This window comes from Hyla sarda, chromosome 2 (genome assembly GCF_029499605.1).
Source record: "Hyla sarda isolate aHylSar1 chromosome 2, aHylSar1.hap1, whole genome shotgun sequence".
Classification (NCBI taxonomy): Eukaryota; Metazoa; Chordata; class Amphibia; order Anura; family Hylidae; genus Hyla; species Hyla sarda.
The window spans coordinates 467351611-467371073 of record NC_079190.1 but is presented as its reverse complement, the minus strand read 5'-3'; the positions used below and the strand labels follow the sequence as shown (position 1 = coordinate 467371073).

The window sequence follows — 19463 nt, the reverse complement described above, 5'->3', positions numbered from 1 at the left end:
AGATTTGTGTTTATTCACCAGTAGATGTATGTGTTTATTCACTAGTAGATGTATATGTTCATTCACTAGTAGATGTACGTGTTTATTCACTAGTAGATGTATTTATTTATTAACCAGTAGATGTATGTGTTCATTCACTAGTGGATGTACGTGTTTATTCACTATAGATGTGTGTGTTTATTCACTATAGATGTATGTGTTTATTCACCAATAGATTTGTGTTTATTCACTATTAGATGTACGTCTTTATTCACCAGTAGATGTGTGTGTTTATTCACTAGTAGATGTACGTGTTTATTCACTAGTAGATGTATTTGTTTATTCACCAGTAGATGTACGTGTTTATTCACTAGTAGATGTATGTGTTTATTCACTAGTAGATGTATGTGTTTATTCACTAGTAGATGTATGTGTTTATTCACCAGTAGATGTATGTGCTTATTCACTAGTAGATATGTGTGTTTATTCACTAGTAGATGTATGTGTTTATTCACTAGTAGATGTATGTTTTTATTCACTAGTAGATGTATGTTTTTATTCACTAGTAGATGTATGTGTTTATTCACTAGTAGATGTATGTGTTTATTCACCAGTAGATGTATGTGCTTATTCACTAGTAGATGTATGTGTTTATTCCCCAGTAGATGTGTGTGTTTATTCACTAGTAGATGTATGTGTTTATTCACTAGTAGATGTATGTGTTTATTCACTAGTGGATGTACGTGTTTATTCACTATAGATGTGTGTGTTTATTCACCAGTAGATGTGTGTGTTTATTCACTATAGATGTATGTGTTTATTCACCAATAGATTTGTGTTTATTCACCAGTAGATGTATGTGTTTATTCACTAGTAGATGTATGTGTTCATTCACTAGTAGATGTATGTGTTTATTCACTAGTAGATGTATGTGTTTATTCCCCAGTAGATGTGTATGTTTATGCACTAGTAGATTTATGTGTTTATTCACCAGTAGATGTATGTGTTTATTCACTAGTGGATGTACGTGTTTATTCACTATAGATGTGTGTGTTTATTCACCAGTAGATGTGTGTGTTTATTCACTATAGATGTATGTGTTTATTCACCAATAGATTTGTGTTTATTCACCAGTAGATGTATGTGTTTATTCACTAGTAGATGTATGTGTTCATTCACTAGTAGATGTATGTGTTTATTCACTAGTAGATGTATGTGTTTATTCACTAGTAGATGTGTGTGTTTATTCACCAGTAGATGTATGTGTTTATTCACTAGTAGATGTATGTGTTCATTCACTAGTAGATGTATGTGTTTATTCACTAGTAGATGTATGTGTTTATTCACTAGTAGATGTATGTGTTTATTCACTAGTAGATGTATGTGTTTATTCACTAGTAGATGTATGTGTTTATTCCCCAGTAGATGTACGTGTTTATGCACTAGTAGATTTATGTGTTTATTCACCAGTAGATGTATGTGTTTATTCACTAGTGGATGTACGTGTTTATTCACTATAGATGTGTGTGTTTATTCACCAGTAGATGTGTGTTTATTCACTATAGATGTATGTGTTTATTCACCAATAGATTTGTGTTTATTCACCAGTAGATGTATGTGTTTATTCACTAGTAGATGTATATGTTCATTCACTAGTAGATGTACGTGTTTATTCACTAGTAGATGTATTTATTTATTAACCAGTAGATGTATGTGTTCATTCACTAGTAGATGTACGTGTTTATTCACTAGTAGATGTATTTATTTATTAACCAGTAGATGTATGTGTTCATTCACTAGTGGATGTACGTGTTTATTCACTATAGATGTGTGTGTTTATTCACTATAGATGTATGTGTTTATTCACCAATAGATTTGTGTTTATTCACTATTAGATGTACGTCTTTATTCACCAGTAGATGTGTGTGTTTATTCACTAGTAGATGTACGTGTTTATTCACTAGTAGATGTATGTGTTTATTCACTAGTAGATGTATGTGTTTATTCACTAGTAGATGTATGTGTTTATTCACCAGTAGATGTATGTGCTTATTCACTAGTAGATATGTGTGTTTATTCACTAGTAGATGTATGTGTTTATTCACTAGTAGATGTATGTGTTTATTCACTAGTAGATGTATGTGTTTATCACTAGTAGATGTATGTGTTTATTCACCAGTAGATGTATGTGCTTATTCACTAGTAGATGTATGTGTTTATTCACTAGTAGATGTATGTGCTTATTCACTAGTAGATGTATGTGTTTATTCACCAGTAGATGTATGTGCTTATTCACTAGTAGATATGTGTGTTTATTCACTAGTAGATGTGTGTGTTTATTCACTAGTAGATGTGTGTGTTTATTCACTAGTAGATGTATGTGTTTATTCACCAGTAGATGTATGTGTTTATTCACCAGTAGATGTATGTGTTTATTCACTAGTAGATGTGTGTGTTTATTCACTAGTAGATGTATTTGTTCATTCACCAGTAGAGGTATGTGTTTATTCACTAGTAGATGTGTGTGTTTATTCACTAGTAGATTTATGTGTTTATTCACTAGTAGATGTGTTTGTTTATTCACCAGTAGATTTGTGTTTATTCACCAGTAGATGTGTGTTTATTCACCAATAGATGTATGTGTTTATTCACTATAGATGTGTGTTTATTCACCAGTAGAGGTATGTGTTTATTCACTAGTAGATGTATGTGTTTATTCACCAGTAGAGGTATGTGTTTATTCACCAGTAGATGTATGTGTTTATTCACTATAGATGTGTGTGTTTATTCACTAGAAGATGTGTGTGTTTATTCACTAGTAGATCTACATGTTTATTCACTAGTAGATGTATGTGTTAATTCATTATGTGTGACCGACCATAGATGATAGTGAATATGTTTATTTATTCACCGGTGGAATCAACCATATATAATCATCTTAGGCAGTTCATAGATCTCTCTCAAATGTAGCTCTCACTACCTATATTTAGGATCTGTATTATTAGATATATGTTTTATACTATCCATCTCACTGTTGTGCATCACAGGTGTGGATAGTGAAATCATTGCCGGGCACTTATCTATTACACAACCCACAAGGTGGTCACCAAATTAGTTTGAGATGCACAGGGACTGCTAACTTAAAGTTCAATCTGCCACACCCCGACATGTTTCACCACACAACGTGGCTTTATCAAGGAGAATGACTAACAGCAATTTCTACTATAATTCTATCTGTGATCTGAATTAATGGTTTACTGTCTATAACCTTCAGCAAAATGTTATATTATGTCCTTTCTTACAGCCCCGCCATGTTTTTAATATGCTGAAAAAGTACGTACGTGCCGAGCAGAAGGACAGACAGCACACTCTCAAACACTTCGAGCATGTCCGCATGGTAGATCCCAAGAAGGCTGCTCAGATTCGATCTCAGGTAACTTGATTTTCAGTAAAATCTTATACCATAATAGGATTTTTTTCATACAGTATTATTCTTTCCGTGCATGTAATATGACTGCTATCTGTACTGTCTTAAATCACCCTTGTCCACTCCTTATTACTATGCACTTCTGTTAATTCAATGCCCCCTCCATTCATGTCTATGGGAGGGGGGCATGACAGCCGCCACGCCCCCTCCCAGGGAAATCAATGGAGGGGTGTGGCATGACGTCACGTCCCCATCTCGGAGGCAGCGCCCGGCACAGAATGCCGGGGGCTGCGCCAAGATCACGGGGGACCCCAGCAGTGGGACCCCTGCGATCATACATCTTATCTCCTATCCTTTGGATAGGATAATGGATGTATAAAGACAGAATACCCCTTTAAGTCAGTGGAGAATTAATGTATGCTAAGACACCTGTTCAGTCTCACCCATTTCAACAGGATCGGTCAAATATCTAAATATATGGGGGCCTACCACCTCTCCACTCACAAATGAAAGGATATGTTAAATTTCACCTTTAAATGCTCTTTGCGAGACAGAGCATGCATGTGTATTGGAGTTATGGAAAGAATAGCTGTTGGCGAAACAAGTGGCGGGTCAACAGGAGTTAAAGGTCCATGGGCACCTTTAGGGCCTTCTCAAATGGTCAGATTTATCAAAGCAAACCTTCTGGTTCATGAATAGAATGGGGTGCATATATATAGAGGGTCAGCGGCCCCTTCTGGTGCTGGTTTACACCACCTGAGACAAGAGGACTTGATCCTTGTTGCCCCCATCTCCTTTCCATGTTTTTTTAGTTGATTCCCCGCACCCTTGTTTGCAATTACACAGCCTGTGGAGATTAGATCCTTGCACAAGTTCTCACTGGCCAGTAAAATAAAGGATGGAGCTAACCTGGACTGGGTCACCTCTCTTCAGATTCTATATAGCAGCTGCATTGTCAGCTTCTACAGTACGCCCATTGGGACTTGGTGCTAATGGTGATTGATGATCACTAGGAAATGCTGTCATTATGAAATTGGTTTCAGCCCGATTGTTGAAACTCCTACAGATCACAAGAAGGAATAAACCCATTTGTCCACCTGTGTCCTATCATTTCTCCTGGTACTGCAGCCTAGCCTATCCATAGGGAATGTTGTTATATTCAGCATATGTGGACTGTAGAAATGGCTGCCATTAGTGGTTATCACCCAGAATCTGCTGAGTAGATATTAGGACTGATAATCCCCTAGGAACTTCAGAATATAAGAACCACAAGCTTTACTCTGACTTAAAAACAGATTTTCATGCATTGTCAACTAACTGGATGCTGGAAGAGTTAACTGGAAGTGAGTTAAAGCTCCTGATGTGCCTAGTAGATCATTGTAGCTCTAATGTGTTATTGATCGATGGCTGACAGATTTATGCATCGGAAAACAGATGACTAGTGGTGTGGTTGGAAAAAAAATAAAAGCTTGTGATGTATTTGGTTACCCCGTCACTGTGAAGATTTACTACGACTGCTGCAGATGCCGTGCACACTGTTAATCTGCGCATCCTGTGGCCTATTAGCATTCACATTTCTTTGCAGGCGCATTCCTATTATTTCATTAAGCGTAATAGCAGCTATAGAATATGCCGACTAGACCGTGCTTCCAACCTCCTTGCAGATTGTGCCGAGATGGCAGCAGGGCTGTAAAATTGCAGGGGTGGGTATTTCCTGCCATCCAGATCCACAAACCAGCTGTGCTCCTGAATTTGCCGGCCAAAATCATGTTACTGTACCTAATGTTGCAATGATAGTGCTTTCTACAGCCCCCCAGACCCCCACTGTCCAGGAGATGGACCCCTGCTACCTGTCAAAAGTTAGATATTTCTTCTCTTTTATGTCACAGTGAGAAAAATATACATTTACATTGAGTTTCCAAGCATCCAATATCATTTGCCAAGAACCCAATTTTAAGGTCTACAAGCTTCATGCCTTCATGCCAAATTGTGGCACTGCAGACTACATTCATTCTATTATATTTTTTTCAAGAATAAGTCTTGCAATGCCATTATCAATATAGTAAGCCTGGGTACACAATGAATTCTTGTGCTAGATCTGTACTTTTATAAGATGCCTTATTAAAGCAGTCACCAAACCAAAGGTCAAGTTGAATGAACTATTGTTTAAATACATTTTAAGATATACTTTGAATACTTTTTTAAATATAATTATATAAAAAGATCCTGAATTATTGCCATTTTCACCCTAATCCTTACAATAGGCAAATACTACTGTTACTCTACTGTTCTATAGAGATCTCTAAAACTTCCTATTTAGTAAATATCTCTTCTCTGACATTTCCTGTTCTGTAGAGATCACTTCTCTTACACTAAATGTTCTGTACAGATACCTATAACACTTCCTGTTCTGTAGAGATCACTTCTCCGACACTTCCTGTTCTGTAGAGATCACTTCTCCGACACTTCCTGTTCTGTAGAGATCACTTCTCCAACACTTCCTGTTCTGTAGAGATCACTTCTCCAACACTTCCTGTTCTGTAGAGATCACTTCTCCGACACTTCCTGTTCTGTAGAGATCACTTCTCCGACACTTCCTATTATGTAAATATCTCTTCTCTGACACTTCCTGTTCTGTAGAGATCTCTTCTCTAAAAACTTCCTGTTCTGTAAATATTTTTTCTCTGACTCTTCCAGTTATGCAGAGATCACTTCTCTGACACCTCTGTTCTGTAGTTATCTCTTCTCTAACACTTCCTGTTCTGTAAAGGTCACTTCCTGTTCTGTAGAGATCACTTCTCTGCCCCTTTCTGTCCTGTAGATATCTGTGTTCTGACACTTCTTTTTCTCTAGAGTTGACTTCTCACCAGACATTTTATTGTCACCACAGGCAGAATTACAATAAAACATGACATCTATATTAAGTTGATGCAGAAACCACCATTGTCAATATATCATGGTCACGGGCCCGCTGCTATCCCTCCGTTCTTAGTGGCCTCTGTACAGGTCATAGAACATTCCTAAAATACTCTTGCATAGGTGTCACTAAGTCGTTTTGTATCAAAGTTTTTTTTTTCCAGTAGCTGTTTTCAAGCAAATCTGCTGGGAAAAAAAAAAGCGCAGCTCAGACAAGATGGCTGACTCCATAATCGTGTACAGAAAATAAAATAAAAATAAAAACTGTGCAAAAAATGAAAACAGACTAGAAAAAAGAATTTAGAATTGCTATATATATTTTTTAACGGATTTGTATCCCAATGGTCAGATGTGTCCAGCTCTATTGACGGCGTACAGTGTAACTTATATGTACGTGCTATAACCATTGTATGTATGTTTAACTCCTTCAGGTGATGACCCACCTCCGTGTGATCAACGAGAGGATGAACCAGAGCTTCTCTCTCCTGTACAAAGTACCAGCAGTGGCCGAGGAGATCCAGGATGAAGTTGGTAAGCAATTGAAATCTTTGTCATGATCATGAATATTATATTCATCCCATTTACCAGAGAATATTTGTCCAATTTTGGATTCCAAAAACTTAAATCGTGTATTTTGTTTGTATCAACTTCTATTTTGCTTGTTTTAAGAATTACTTACTAAAGAGTTCTCTGCTTTGGATCCTGTGATCTGTGGTGAAACCTGGGAACAATTGTTCAGTTTTCCTGTAGCGCCACCACAGGGAAAATTGAGCATTTCCTTAGAAAGATCCTCCAGAGAGAGAGACATTCTTCATCAAGATAAGAGTATCCTAAAGAGGTGACCCCCTCTATTAGCTTACCTAACAGGGCAGTGGTCTCCAAACTGTGGACTTCCAGATGTTGCCAGCATTTCCAGACAGCCGTTGGCTTATCAGCTGCTGTATTTGCTAGAGGAAGTTGTAATGGTTCTTTTCTGTCTGACCACAGTGCTCATTGCTGACACCTTTGTCTGTGTCAGGAACTGTCCAGAGTAGAAACAAATCCATTTGCAAACCTCTCTTGCTCTGGACAGTTCATGACATGGACAGAGGTGTCGGCAGAGAGCACTGTGGTCAGACTGAAAAGAAATTCAAAAAGAAAATAACTTCCTGTGGAGCATACAGCAGCTGATTAGTACTGGAAGGATTAAGATTTTTAAATAGAAGTAATTTACAAATCTGTTTAACTTTCTGGCGCCAGTTGATTTGAAAAAAAATTAAAATTAAAAAATATTCCACCGGAGTACCCCTTTAACCTTTAGTCGACATCTGGCATGCATGTTCACATTTGCCATCAGAGGGCTCATCAGAGCGTGATTGCAGGGGTATGATGAGTTAAAGTGGCGGCAGAGGGTCCTCTTATTTTCCTCCGCCTGCCAGATTGAGGCGCCAATTTTGCAGCGCTGATCACGCTGTTCAATGCTTATCAATAGCAAGAAAGTGAATGCAATTTTAAAAAGTGCTAAATAAAATTTAAAAAAGCCTCAACCCTAATAAAATTCAAGAGGTTGTCCGGTTATGTAAATCCTATGCCCTATCCTGTGGATAGGAGATAGGTATCTGATCGCCGTGATTGGCGGAGCGGGCCATTAGTCCCGAGATCTGTTCGTTTTGGATGGAAGGCGCCAGAGTGCTTCATGTAAGAGAAGGGGCCCTGTTCTGGAGATCGCAGGGGGTTCGAGCATTCGGATCCCCTGCCATCAGACCCAATCCTGTCCATAGTGGATACATTTTACAAAGCCAGAGTACCCCTATAAGCCAAATCCCTTTTACCAAAGCCACACCCAGTTTCCAGTAAGCCCTTGTCAAAAATGCATGTAAGCCAATTTTTTGGCACAGATTGCACCAGATTTGTGGACAGTTTTGACTCCCGACCCCCAACAGGTATTTCCTTATTAGTTTGGGATCTAGACTTATTTTATCCCATACTTGCTTAGTATTGACGGCATGCCAACCCTACCGACTGAAAATCCCAGACAGACCGTACCCGGGTGATGCCGAAATAAACTGCTTGCATGTTGGAGCGTGACAGTTTTGCAATTTTTCACCCCAGAATTCTATTTGCATATAACCTATCAATGAGGTAAGGACATGGAGCTATCTGGGAGACATTCAATCACTGTAAATGATGGCTAATGGCCTTGCCTTGCTGACTGAATGCGCTCACCTCAGAGCAGGACATCTTTGACAAGTTTATGTTCTAGTCTGTAATTATTTGCAGGCGTTTAGCCATTTTTGCATCTTCGGTCTTTCAGCAAATGGTTTCTTCCACAAAAAAAAAAAAAAAAATGAGCTCTGACATCCTGACAACTTAAAATTTAGTAACCACCGGCTGCATAGCAAGTATTCAAGCAGTGTTTCCCAACCAATGTGTCTCCAGCTGTTGCAAAACTACAACTCCCAGCATGCCCACGGCGGTAGGGAATTCTGCAGTCAGCCAGCAACCTGCTCTGTTCTGAAGAGGGGCAACAACCCCCGAAACAGTTGTCTACAGATTAGTAAGTTTCTGCTTTGGCTTTATTAAATCCCCAGTCATGTTCCAAGGTTTCTAAAAGGAGCCAGACTCTGACTCGAAGGTACAAAAATACCTGTAAAAGCATATGGCATCAGAGAGCTTCATGGCGCTCTCCTCAAGGAGAAGCATTAACCCTTTATTTTTGTAGCATTATGTAGATCATATTTGATGTCAATGCCAGTTCCGTGGATGGATATGAGCTTCAAGCTACTGTTAGAAAAGTATTTTATTGTTTACAGATGAGTAACATGCCCTTTGAGGGAGTTTCTAGCTTGGTCTGTTAAATCACCTGTCAGGTTTTAAGGCTTCTTAAAGAAGCCAGACACTGACTTGAAGGGACTGCTACCTGCATCAGTCAGCTGCTTTGCATTTTTGTTAATTCAGTAGGAGCGAGGCACCTCTGTTCAAAATCAAAATTCCCGATCCCTATTTCACCCGCCTTTCCTTGATGGTTGGGTTACCTACATACACGTTCGATTCCTTCGAGTTGGTTGTCCACTTAGGACTACAAAAAAAAGCCATCATCACAGAAACCTTTAAGAGTGTAAATAAAAAAAGGAATGCAAACAACCTAAAGTGCTGCATTGTATTCTAGTGTTCCCAGAAGAAATTAAAGGGGTTATCCAGCATAAGGTGATTTTAGTACGTACCTGGCAGACAGTAATGGACATGCTTAGGAAGGATCTGCGCTTGTCTTTGGGCTAAATGGCTATGCTGTGAGATTACCATAACACTGTGGCTAGCTTTCTGTGAACTTGTATTTCCTGTTTTCAGTTTTCTTGTTTGCCTACAAATCCCATGATACCATTTTCCTCCTTCCCACACATCAGCCACCCCACCCATTGAAACATAAATGAGCTGCAGACCTGTGGTTTTCAATCAGGGTACCTCCAGCTGTTGCATTACTTGCAGATTGCTCTCTCCACCCATTGAAGCAGACAGGCTCCCTGTCATCATCTGACTAGTGAGTCCGGTCTCGACCGCATTGCAAGCTGGGAAAAATCCAAGACAACAGGCATTTTGTATGCTGTTAAAAATAAATATTGGGATGAAAATCACATAAGAATTGTGAGAAAACTGTCACACACAGGTACAGACACTATATTCTGAAGTACACTAACTTTGCAGCCCCTGTAGCATAGTCAAATAAAAAAAAATCCTGGAATACCCCTTTAAGGCCTTACACTGTGCCCATTTTAAAAAATTGGGTTCTCTGTGTAATACAAGACAGGTCCTTCATAATGAAAAACACTCTTTGTAACCGCTCTCCACTTCGGCCTTTGCATGAGGATCCTGAGAAGAACTTACTCCACTTTAATAAAAAGTTCAAATCTTTAAAAAAAAAAAAAGCTGTAAATAAACATTTGGTTTTGACGCATGTGGAATTGTCCAAACTATTAAAATATAACATTATTGATCCCATACAGTAAATGTCGGAAATGCAAAGTTTAAAAAGTTAGTATAAAGTTAGCAAAAAGTCATATATACCCAGAAGTAGTACCAATAAAAACTACAGGTCACAGCACAAAAATTAGCCCTCAAACAGCCCCATAATTAGAAAAATAAAGTTAATTGGGGTCAGGACAGTGTGATTTTAAGAATTATGTATTTTATTTAAAAATACGTTTTTTAAAAGTAGTAACTGTAAAGAATGGGTATCCTTGTAATGGTATTGAACCGGAGAATAAAGATAACATTTATCTTTTACCACAAAGTGCTCTGTGTAAAAAACGAAACCACCAACCACCTTCCCCCACTCCCAAAAGTTGCAAAACTGGATTGTAGTTTTTTCAGTTTCCCCCACAAATAATAATTTCTTGGTTGCACCATAAATTTTATGGTGAAATGAAAGGTGTCATTACAAAGTACAATTGTTTGCACAAAAAACAAATCCGTAGCTGTCGAGACAAAAAAAAAAAACACAAAAGGGAAAATCGGCTGTGCCCTTAAGGGGTTAATGCGTATGGGCAGTCAGTGATGCTTTAACACATGGATCCTTTGCAAACACATGAATATTGACAAATGTCAGATGAAAGTGATTTTCCTACAATAGCGTTTGCTTACCTGTCAGGACATCATATTGATGGCCCTTGTTTCCTTAGTCCCAACGAGCCTCAATGGACCAGCAGAAGATAGGCCATTAGGAGGTGACCTTTTTGCAAGGTCATTGGGGGACATTTATCAAGGTATTTAGAGCTTTTTTTTTTTGCTTCCTCCGGGTGTATAAAAAGTCGCATGTGCGCCTTAGTTCTTTTTTGTGTGACTTTTGTGGGTAAGCAAAAAGTTACAAACAGCCTTACCTAAGCAAATTTCCATTTTCACTTTGCAGTGGTCACAAATTTATGATGTTCAAAAGTCGCACGTAGGCAAAAAAAAAAAAAAAATTGCAAACCCCTTACAAAAAGTCTGCTCCGGGTCTGACCTGGAGTACAAAACTCTGATACGTGAGCAAATTTAAAAAGTCTCAAAAAAAAGTCTCACAAAAGTCTCAGCTGCGACCTTTTTGTTTTGTTAATGTGCTCCAACCCCTGTGATAGTATGATGAATATGTAGCACATAAGCAGAAGTAAGGCAAAAAAAAAATGCCTTCAGAACTTGCTTACCACAGCAACAATGATACATTTCCCCCGTTTTCCGTAGAAGGCTGGGAAAAAAATAGAGATGAAGAAATGACCATGTGCTGCATTACCAATTTGCTCAGGACTAAGTGGTTATATGTAAAATATGTCAATTGACCCTGTGCTTAAAGGAGTACTTCGCTGCTCAGCGTTTGGAATGAACTGTTCCAAACGCTGGAGCTGGCGCCAGGAGCTTGTGATGTCATAGCCCCGCCCCCTCATTGTGTCACACCCTGCCCCCTCAATGCAAGTTTATGGGAGGGGGTGTGACGGCTGAGCAGTGGAGTACCCCTTTAAAGGGGTACTCCACCCCTAGACATCTGATCGCTGGGGACCCCCGCGATCTCTGTTGCGGCACCCCTAACATCCAGTGCTCGGAGCGAACTTGGCTCCGTGCCGGATGACTGGCAATGCGGGGCGGAGGTTCATGACGTCAAAGCCATGGCCCGCTCGTGACATCACGGCCACACCCCCTCAATGCAAGTCTATTGGAGGGGGCGTGACAGCCGTCACGCCCCCTCCCATAGACTTGCATTGAGGGGGCGTGGCCGTGATGTCACAAGCCTCCGTCGTGGCACCCGATGCTCTAAACGAACATTGGGTGCAGCAGGGAGATTGCGCAGGTCCCCAGTGGTGGTACCCCTGTGATCACACATCTTATCCCCTATCCTTTGGAAAAGGGATAAGATGTCTAGGGGCGGAGTACCCCTTTAATTCTTGGAGTATTGTATCTTCCTGGGACCAGTACACTAAGTTATTTGCTTTGTGTTCCACATATAAGTGCAGGATCATGGGTACTTTGTGGCTGCAGGGCCTCCTCTATACATCTTGTGTCATTTACTTGTGTACATTTAGATGTGATTGGACTTCCTGCTGCTTTCCCAGGCCTCTGCATGTTATTACAGCTTCAAGGCTCATTATAGGCTCCTCTATCTGCTGTGACTCTGTGGGGTTTCCTGCTAGAAAAAAAAAATAAAAATCACTTACCAGAGCAGATCTGCCCTCGCAGCTCCTCCACGACTGTCATTAATGTACATTAACACTGGGAAAATTAGATATTGAGTTTTTGCTGAAATTAATGATGATAATAATTTCTTAGCTTTTTGCCTCAAATGAGGGCTTTAAGCGTCATGTATCTGGAGAGCCGGTTGTATGCTCCATTTATTTATTAAGCTTAATAAAAAATGACCGGCCAGTTGATACATAGGTTGCAACGTACTAATCTTCTCCGTACTATGATTATTTGAAGAGCTGCTGGCAGTGACCTATTCATGAAGAGTTGCACCCGAAACTTGACCTATATTAATGTATCAGAAGTAAATTCATAAGTAGAAGCCAATTGGTAACTCTATCTCCAAATCACTGATATATGGACCACAAATCCAATTTAGCTCATTACTAACTCAAGACCAACCAAAAAAAAAGCTAAAATTTAACAACTTTTATTAAATTCAGTTAAAACCTATAGTTACTATAAAATGGATACAGAGTCATGGGTCTACAATACAAGAAGACTCTAACCAGGGTCGATCCCCTATTTAACACCCTTATCAAACCCGACGCGTTTCCCCATGGGTTAAATATATCCACGGTTCATCAGGGGTTACAATTTAGACCCTGGATACACAGTGGAGGAGTGTATATTATAACTTATTCCATTCAATATATAACAGACAGGAAGAAAACATATAGCACAAAGCAAGCAGGATTAGTAGATGCACGATATAGTCTCTGTGGGATTCTTCTTTATGGATAATCTCCAATAGTGTCTTGACATCCAATAGACCCTAGGTCCTTGATATGACCTCCAGGTCTAATTCCACATCCTGAATGTCAGCGTACCAGTCCGCTCCTGTTTTATAAGGCGGGGCCACGGTGTGGCCCCGTGTCATAGCGGGTCAGGCCCGGCCTCTAACAACTGCCGGGACCCGTGGCTAATAGCGCGCGGCACTGATCGCGGTGCCGCGCGCTATTAAATCTTTAGATGCGGCGTTCAAAGTCTAAAGTGAAAGTAAATCATTGCCGGTTAGCTCAGGGGGCTGATCGGGATGACCGCGGCGAAATTGCGGCATCCTGAACAGCTGTGACACAGCAGGAGGGTCCCTTATTTTGCCTCCTGTTTTCCGATCGCCGAATGACTGCTCAGTGCCTGAGCAGTGCCAAGCATGAGCAGTCAAGCGGCAGAATCATTGATCAATGGTTTCCTATGAGAAACCATTGATCAATGTAAAAGATCAGTGTGTGCAGTGTAATAGCCCCCTATGGGAACTATAACATCGCAAAAAAAAAAAAGTGAATAAAGATCATAACCCCTTCCCTAATAAGTTTGATTCACTCCCCTTTTCCCATTTAAAAAAAAAAAAACAGTGTAAATAGAAATAAAAATAAACATTTGTGGTATCACCGCATGCGGAAATGTCCGAATTATTAAAAAATATAGTTAATTAATTAAGCCACACTGTCAATGACGTACGCGCAAATAAATTCCAAATTCCAAAATGGCGTATTTTTGGTCACTTGAAAAAATGAATAAAAAGCGATCAAAAAGTCTGATCAATACAAATATGGTACCGCTAAAAAGTTCAGATCACGGCACAAAAAATGAGCCCTCATACTGCTCCATGCTCGAAAAATTAAAAAGTTATAGGGGTCAGAAGATGAAAATTTTAAACGTATACATTTTCCTGCATGTAGTTATTTTTTTCACAGAAGTACGACAAAATCAAACCTACATAAGTAGGGTATCATTTTAATGGTATGGACCTACAGAATAAAGAGAATGTGTGTCATTTTTACCAAACAATGTACGGTGTAGAAACAGAAGTCCCCAAAAGTTACAAAATGGCGGGTTTTTTTCTCAATTTTGCCTCAATGATTTTTTTTTACGTTTCGCCGTAGATTTTTGGGTAAAATGACTGATGTCATTACAAAGTAGAATTGGTGGTGCAAAAAATAAGCCATCATATGGATTTTTAGGTGCAAAATTGAAAGAGTTATGATTTTTTTAAAGGTAAGGAGGAAAAAATGAAAGTGCAAAAACGGAAAAACCCCTTGTCCTTAAGGGGTTAAATGTCTCGAATAAACATATATGTATATGACAGGTAGATGGTAATTTCACTGTAGAGGCTGGGCTGAGGTGATGATATCACTCAGAGGGCAGGGCTAGACCTTAGAGACAAGATCCAGCCAAGCCTGATGAGACAGAAGAGAATGGTTACCTCAGGTGAAAGGGAGGAGCTAAGAAGCTGCTGAGACAATACTACACTGACAATGAGAGGACTGCACAACTTCCTGTCAGGGGTGAATTATGCAAAAGCATGCTGAAGCCAGTATAATTAGTGATATCACTATACAAGTAAGTTATGTGTCTTGGGGTGTCCTGGTCTTATTTAATTACAATATTCCAAAATCGGCATATTGCGTTAACAGAAAACACATATATCTGCACTGGAAAGGGCAATTAAAATATAAAAAGCTATGCCCGGAATCATAATGACTTGCCCTATCTAGCAATGTTCTTTTCTACACCTTTGTTTTCTTGCTGACAGGTCTGTTTTCAGTCTTACATCTATGACTTGAATACAGATGACCATACACCTTCAATGGCTGTCACCAAAGGCTCATTCGGCTAACACCTTTTCTTTCGGACCCGCCCATACACGTGTTTTCTCTTGTGTAGCCAATTGTGCTCGTATTCTCAGTGGGAGAGGTAAATAAGCCTCTGCCAAACACCAATTCAGCATTCCCCTGAAACTGAGTCGAATGTCACCTGAACATCTCTTACATGTCATGGTTGCTCATTCCTGCCGAAATGGTAGGTTTGGCCAGGATTAGTCTAATGTGCATGAACATCTGAGGAGGCATTGGTGAAATACACCTGAGCATACAAGACCATATATTGCCATTGTCTATCTTCTTAGTTTGTTTTTCCCCCTTCTAGATGAGCTTTTCCAAAAGGAGCAGAACTACTCCGACGATGTGTTGTCCAACATGGTCAGCGAACCCAGAATCAGCTATGGCAATGATGCCCTAATGCCCTCCCTGACGGAGACTAAGACAACAGTAGAGCTTCTTCCCGTAGATGGAGAGTTCAATGTAGATGATCTTCAGCCCTGGCATCCATTCGGTGTGGATTCTGTCCCTGCAAATACTGAGAATGAAGGTAAGAGTAACACCTGGCAAGGGTTTTTGTGGTTTTGACATGTGTGCATGCTTTTTTGACATATCTCTGCATGTTCCTGTATGTTGTCTGCTCTTCTGCTATTTGTTTCCTGCATGGTTGACAATGTATAACCCTTAGGGCCGCCATAGATATTTATTATAGACTGACAACACTTGCCTGAGTGTTTAATTCAAAATGGGGTAGTCTGCTCCCCAACACCTCCTCTTCTGCTTATCACCTTGTGGGTGCTAAGGAGTTGGCCATTTCACAGAGCAACCGCTGGATTCCTGCATTAATACTGGATAGTGGCAAGAAAAATGACCTTGTGTTCATGCACTCGATATCCCCAAAGGAATTCATCTGAAACATCAAGATGTATAAATTAATAGTCTTTATTCAGTTCACCAATGACACGTTTCAGGGTTTGCACCCCTTTCTCAGATTGGTAATTTGAAGAAGGGTGCTCACTTCAAAACGTGTCATTGGTGTCCTGAATAAAGACGATTCATCTTTACATCTTCATGTTTCCAGCTGAATTCCTTTGGGGATCCTGAGTGCCTGAACGCAAGGTCATTTTTCTTTTCACCCCCTTGATCTCCCTTCTGCACCTGGCGTACGTTTAGAGTGTCGGGTGCAGCACTGGAGGCTAGTGACTTCACGGCCACGCCCTGCTCATGATTTTACGGCCACGCCTCCTCAATACAAGTCTATGGGAGGGGAGTGACGGATGTCACGTCCCCTCCCATAGACTTGCATTGAGGGGGCGTGGCCGTTACATCAGGAGCAGGGCGTGGCCAAGACGTCACGAGCCTCCGCCCCGCATCGCCAGTCATCCAGTATGGAGCAAAGTTTGCTCCGTGCATCGGATGTCTGGGGTGCCGCAGCCAAGATTGAAGGGTCTCCAGCGGCGCCCCCCCCCCCCCCACAATCAGACATCTTATCCCCTTTCTTTTGGATAGGAGATAAGATGTCTAAGGGCAGAGTACCCCTTTAATGTGATGGTGTACAGCAGATAAGTTCTAGTTCCTTGTTCTTCCTGTCCAGTCTGTCTCGCACATTAACCCAAGTTGCATTTCTCCCGTTATATATTTCCCCTTTGTGTATCCTTCCCATTCAGTAAATGATGTATTGTTATTTTTATTTGCCTTTCCTCCTTTTTTTTTTCTATGTATATTTTTTGCTGCACGTTCCCAGTTGAACCAGTTGATGCTCGCCCTGCTGCAGATAGAGGACTCACTACACGACCAGGTATATAACGCTTTGCCTCTGACCTTCAGTCCTTAGCATGGTGGAAACTTGCATGCTTGTGATCATTTTTATTTTTTTGTATCAGATTTGTGTCTCTTGCTGAAAGATCACTTTATGCATGTTTCGTATGCTTTAGAAATCATTCAGGATATGTTTGTAATGGTGCACCTGCTCTTATTTACTCGAAACATGCAGTACCTCCATGATATGTGTTCCGTATTTTTAATAATGTTTTCATCTTGCTTCCTTTGTTATGAAATGGGTCATTTGGCTTTTAAGAAACTTGGAGCTCTTATAAAATTTTAAAAAAGTCGTCATGACTTCAGCTCCATCTCCACTCCAGTATACTCTGCCAGTCCTACAGGGGCACTGTAGTCACTTATTGGCGTTAATAGTGGTCTCATCAGTCATGGAAATTATGCACACTTCTTCATCACTGCAGGACTTTTGGGGAATACTGAAGTGGTGGTAGTCCCGGAGTGTTGAGTAAGGGCATGTTCACATGACAAAATTAGTATCATTTTTAGATGGAAATCCCCTAAAAACATCACGCAGTTTTCCCTTGATGTTTTCCCACTGTTCACGCAAAAATCTGTCATCACCCTATAGAGGTTCTGCCTGAAAGTAGCATGGTTTTCTCCCATTTACATTATCCCATTTACATCAATGTTAGAGCCCAGAAATCACTTATGTCTTATTTAGAAGAGGTTTTTGTGCTTGTTTATGTGGTTTGTGGGGCCCCAGAAATCACATCTCTTTTTTCGAGACCCCAATTCGGCTGTATAGCAAAAAAAGTCCCCAAAATAAACAGAAGCAGATTTTTGGAACAGTGACACAGATTTTGGAAACTTAGTTTGTATCCATGTGAACATGCCCTTAAGGTTGTTTTTTCTATGCATAACACTTAGCTCTTAGACAAGTTTCTTAAAATTCCAGACAATCTCTTTAAGGCTCCTTCCCACTGCAAATCTCAAAAGCCCTTCACATTGCTATTGGGTCTCCTTCCCTTTCCATACTATGGTGTCAATTTTCCTTCCCAGTCAATATTTCTTGTTTTTCATCTTTCCTTATGGTCAAGACCCTAATGCCAAGTGTCTCAAGACTGCATCATTGGGTGTCTTCACCACTCTAAATCCCCAGAGTTGAATGTCCCGTCTTTTCTGGGACCTCCACTTAAAATCTCTCTGGTCATGTCTCAGAATGGATTAAAGGGGCATTCCGAGTTTATACATCTTATCCCCTATCCAAAGGTATAGGGGATAAGATGTATGATCGCAGGGGTTCCGCAACTGGGGACCCCTGCAATTTTACTGCAGCCCCCGGCATTCTGTGGCAGGCACTGCCTCCGAGACAAAGACGTGACGTGATAATATCCACACCCCTCCATTCATGTCTGTCTGATGTCTGCCACACCCCCTCCCATAGACTTGAATGGAGTGGGCGTGACATGACGTCACTAGGGGGCATGGCCGTGACGTCACGTCCCTGTCTCTGAGGCAGCGCCCACCACAGAATGCCGGGGGCTTCCCCGAGATTGCGGGGGTCCCCCGCGGCAGAACCCCTGCAATCATACATCTTATCCTCTATCCTTTGGAGAGGGGATAAGATGTATAACTCCGTAATACCCCTTTAAGCATTAGGTCCTGGATGAGCTGAAGCAATGACACCAGTGTGAACAGAGCCTTATCTGCCTCACGTCATCATCACTGTTCTTCCATGTTCTCCTTCCCATCCCACCACGTCACAGCCTTCATGCGCTCTTTCATGTTCCAGGATGTGATGAATGGTTTGACGTACCATGGGGATCACAATGGAAAAAAGTACTAGGGTATATCCCATGTCCAGATGATCCCCCATTTTAGTGGATCCAATGACATTGGCTGTACTAGTCTGCCATCCGTCTCGGAAATGCATGCCGTAGGATTTTATTCCTCATTGCGCTTGCCAGAAGCGATCTGCAGCCTCTATGAATATTTATTATTTTATGGGAGCCCGTACTGCCTGCAAACATAAAGGCGCTTCCTTGTGAAACTGTCGCTGTATTCAGCCATCAGGGGAGAACCTGATTATTGAAAACACTTTCTGATGTGTCCATCCTCTCAAGGGTATTGCAACCTACAATAAAGTTGTATTTGTGCTGAATAAAAGCCTGCTTTCTGACAGCGGTAATAGTTTAAGGGAAGCGGTAGATTGCTTTTATAGTTTTCTTTTTACATTTTATTGTTGTTTTTTTGAACAAAAAGGTTTTTGTATAGACTGTGATTTAAATGTTGCACAATTTTTGAAAATTACAAAGAAGCCACCTGAAATCTATCTTATTTTTAAGTGAATTCAACAATTTTTGTACAATGTAATTATTTTTTATAACTTAAGATATTTTTGCATTTTATTTCATTTGTCAGTAAGAGTACAATATGACCTTCTCCACAAGGACATGTGCTCCTAAACAAAATAGCTTTAGCCGCAGTAAGGAACCCATAGACTTCCATTTGACCTTACCGTATCTCTGTATGCCTGCAGATTCTTTCTGTTGGGTTTCATATTATTCTAATATATAACT

At 40.3% G+C, this 19463-nt stretch overlaps 1 protein-coding gene across 4 annotated transcripts in view; it reads left to right on the top strand.

The window, feature by feature from the left end:
* APP (amyloid beta precursor protein) overlaps nucleotides 1-19463 on the top strand; it is a 301616-nt gene that overhangs the window by 266423 nt on the left and 15730 nt on the right. For 2 of the 4 annotated variants that reach the window (XM_056559447.1, XM_056559449.1), the window contains 4 exons: nucleotides 3284-3412; nucleotides 6754-6853; nucleotides 15434-15655; nucleotides 16850-16903. In XM_056559447.1, the coding sequence (XP_056415422.1) occupies nucleotides 3284-3412; nucleotides 6754-6853; nucleotides 15434-15655; nucleotides 16850-16903 (505 nt within the window). The remainder of the gene's footprint in view (nucleotides 1-3283; nucleotides 3413-6753; nucleotides 6854-15433; nucleotides 15656-16849; nucleotides 16904-19463) is intronic. The other 2 variants (XM_056559448.1, XM_056559450.1) reach the window with 1 other exon arrangement.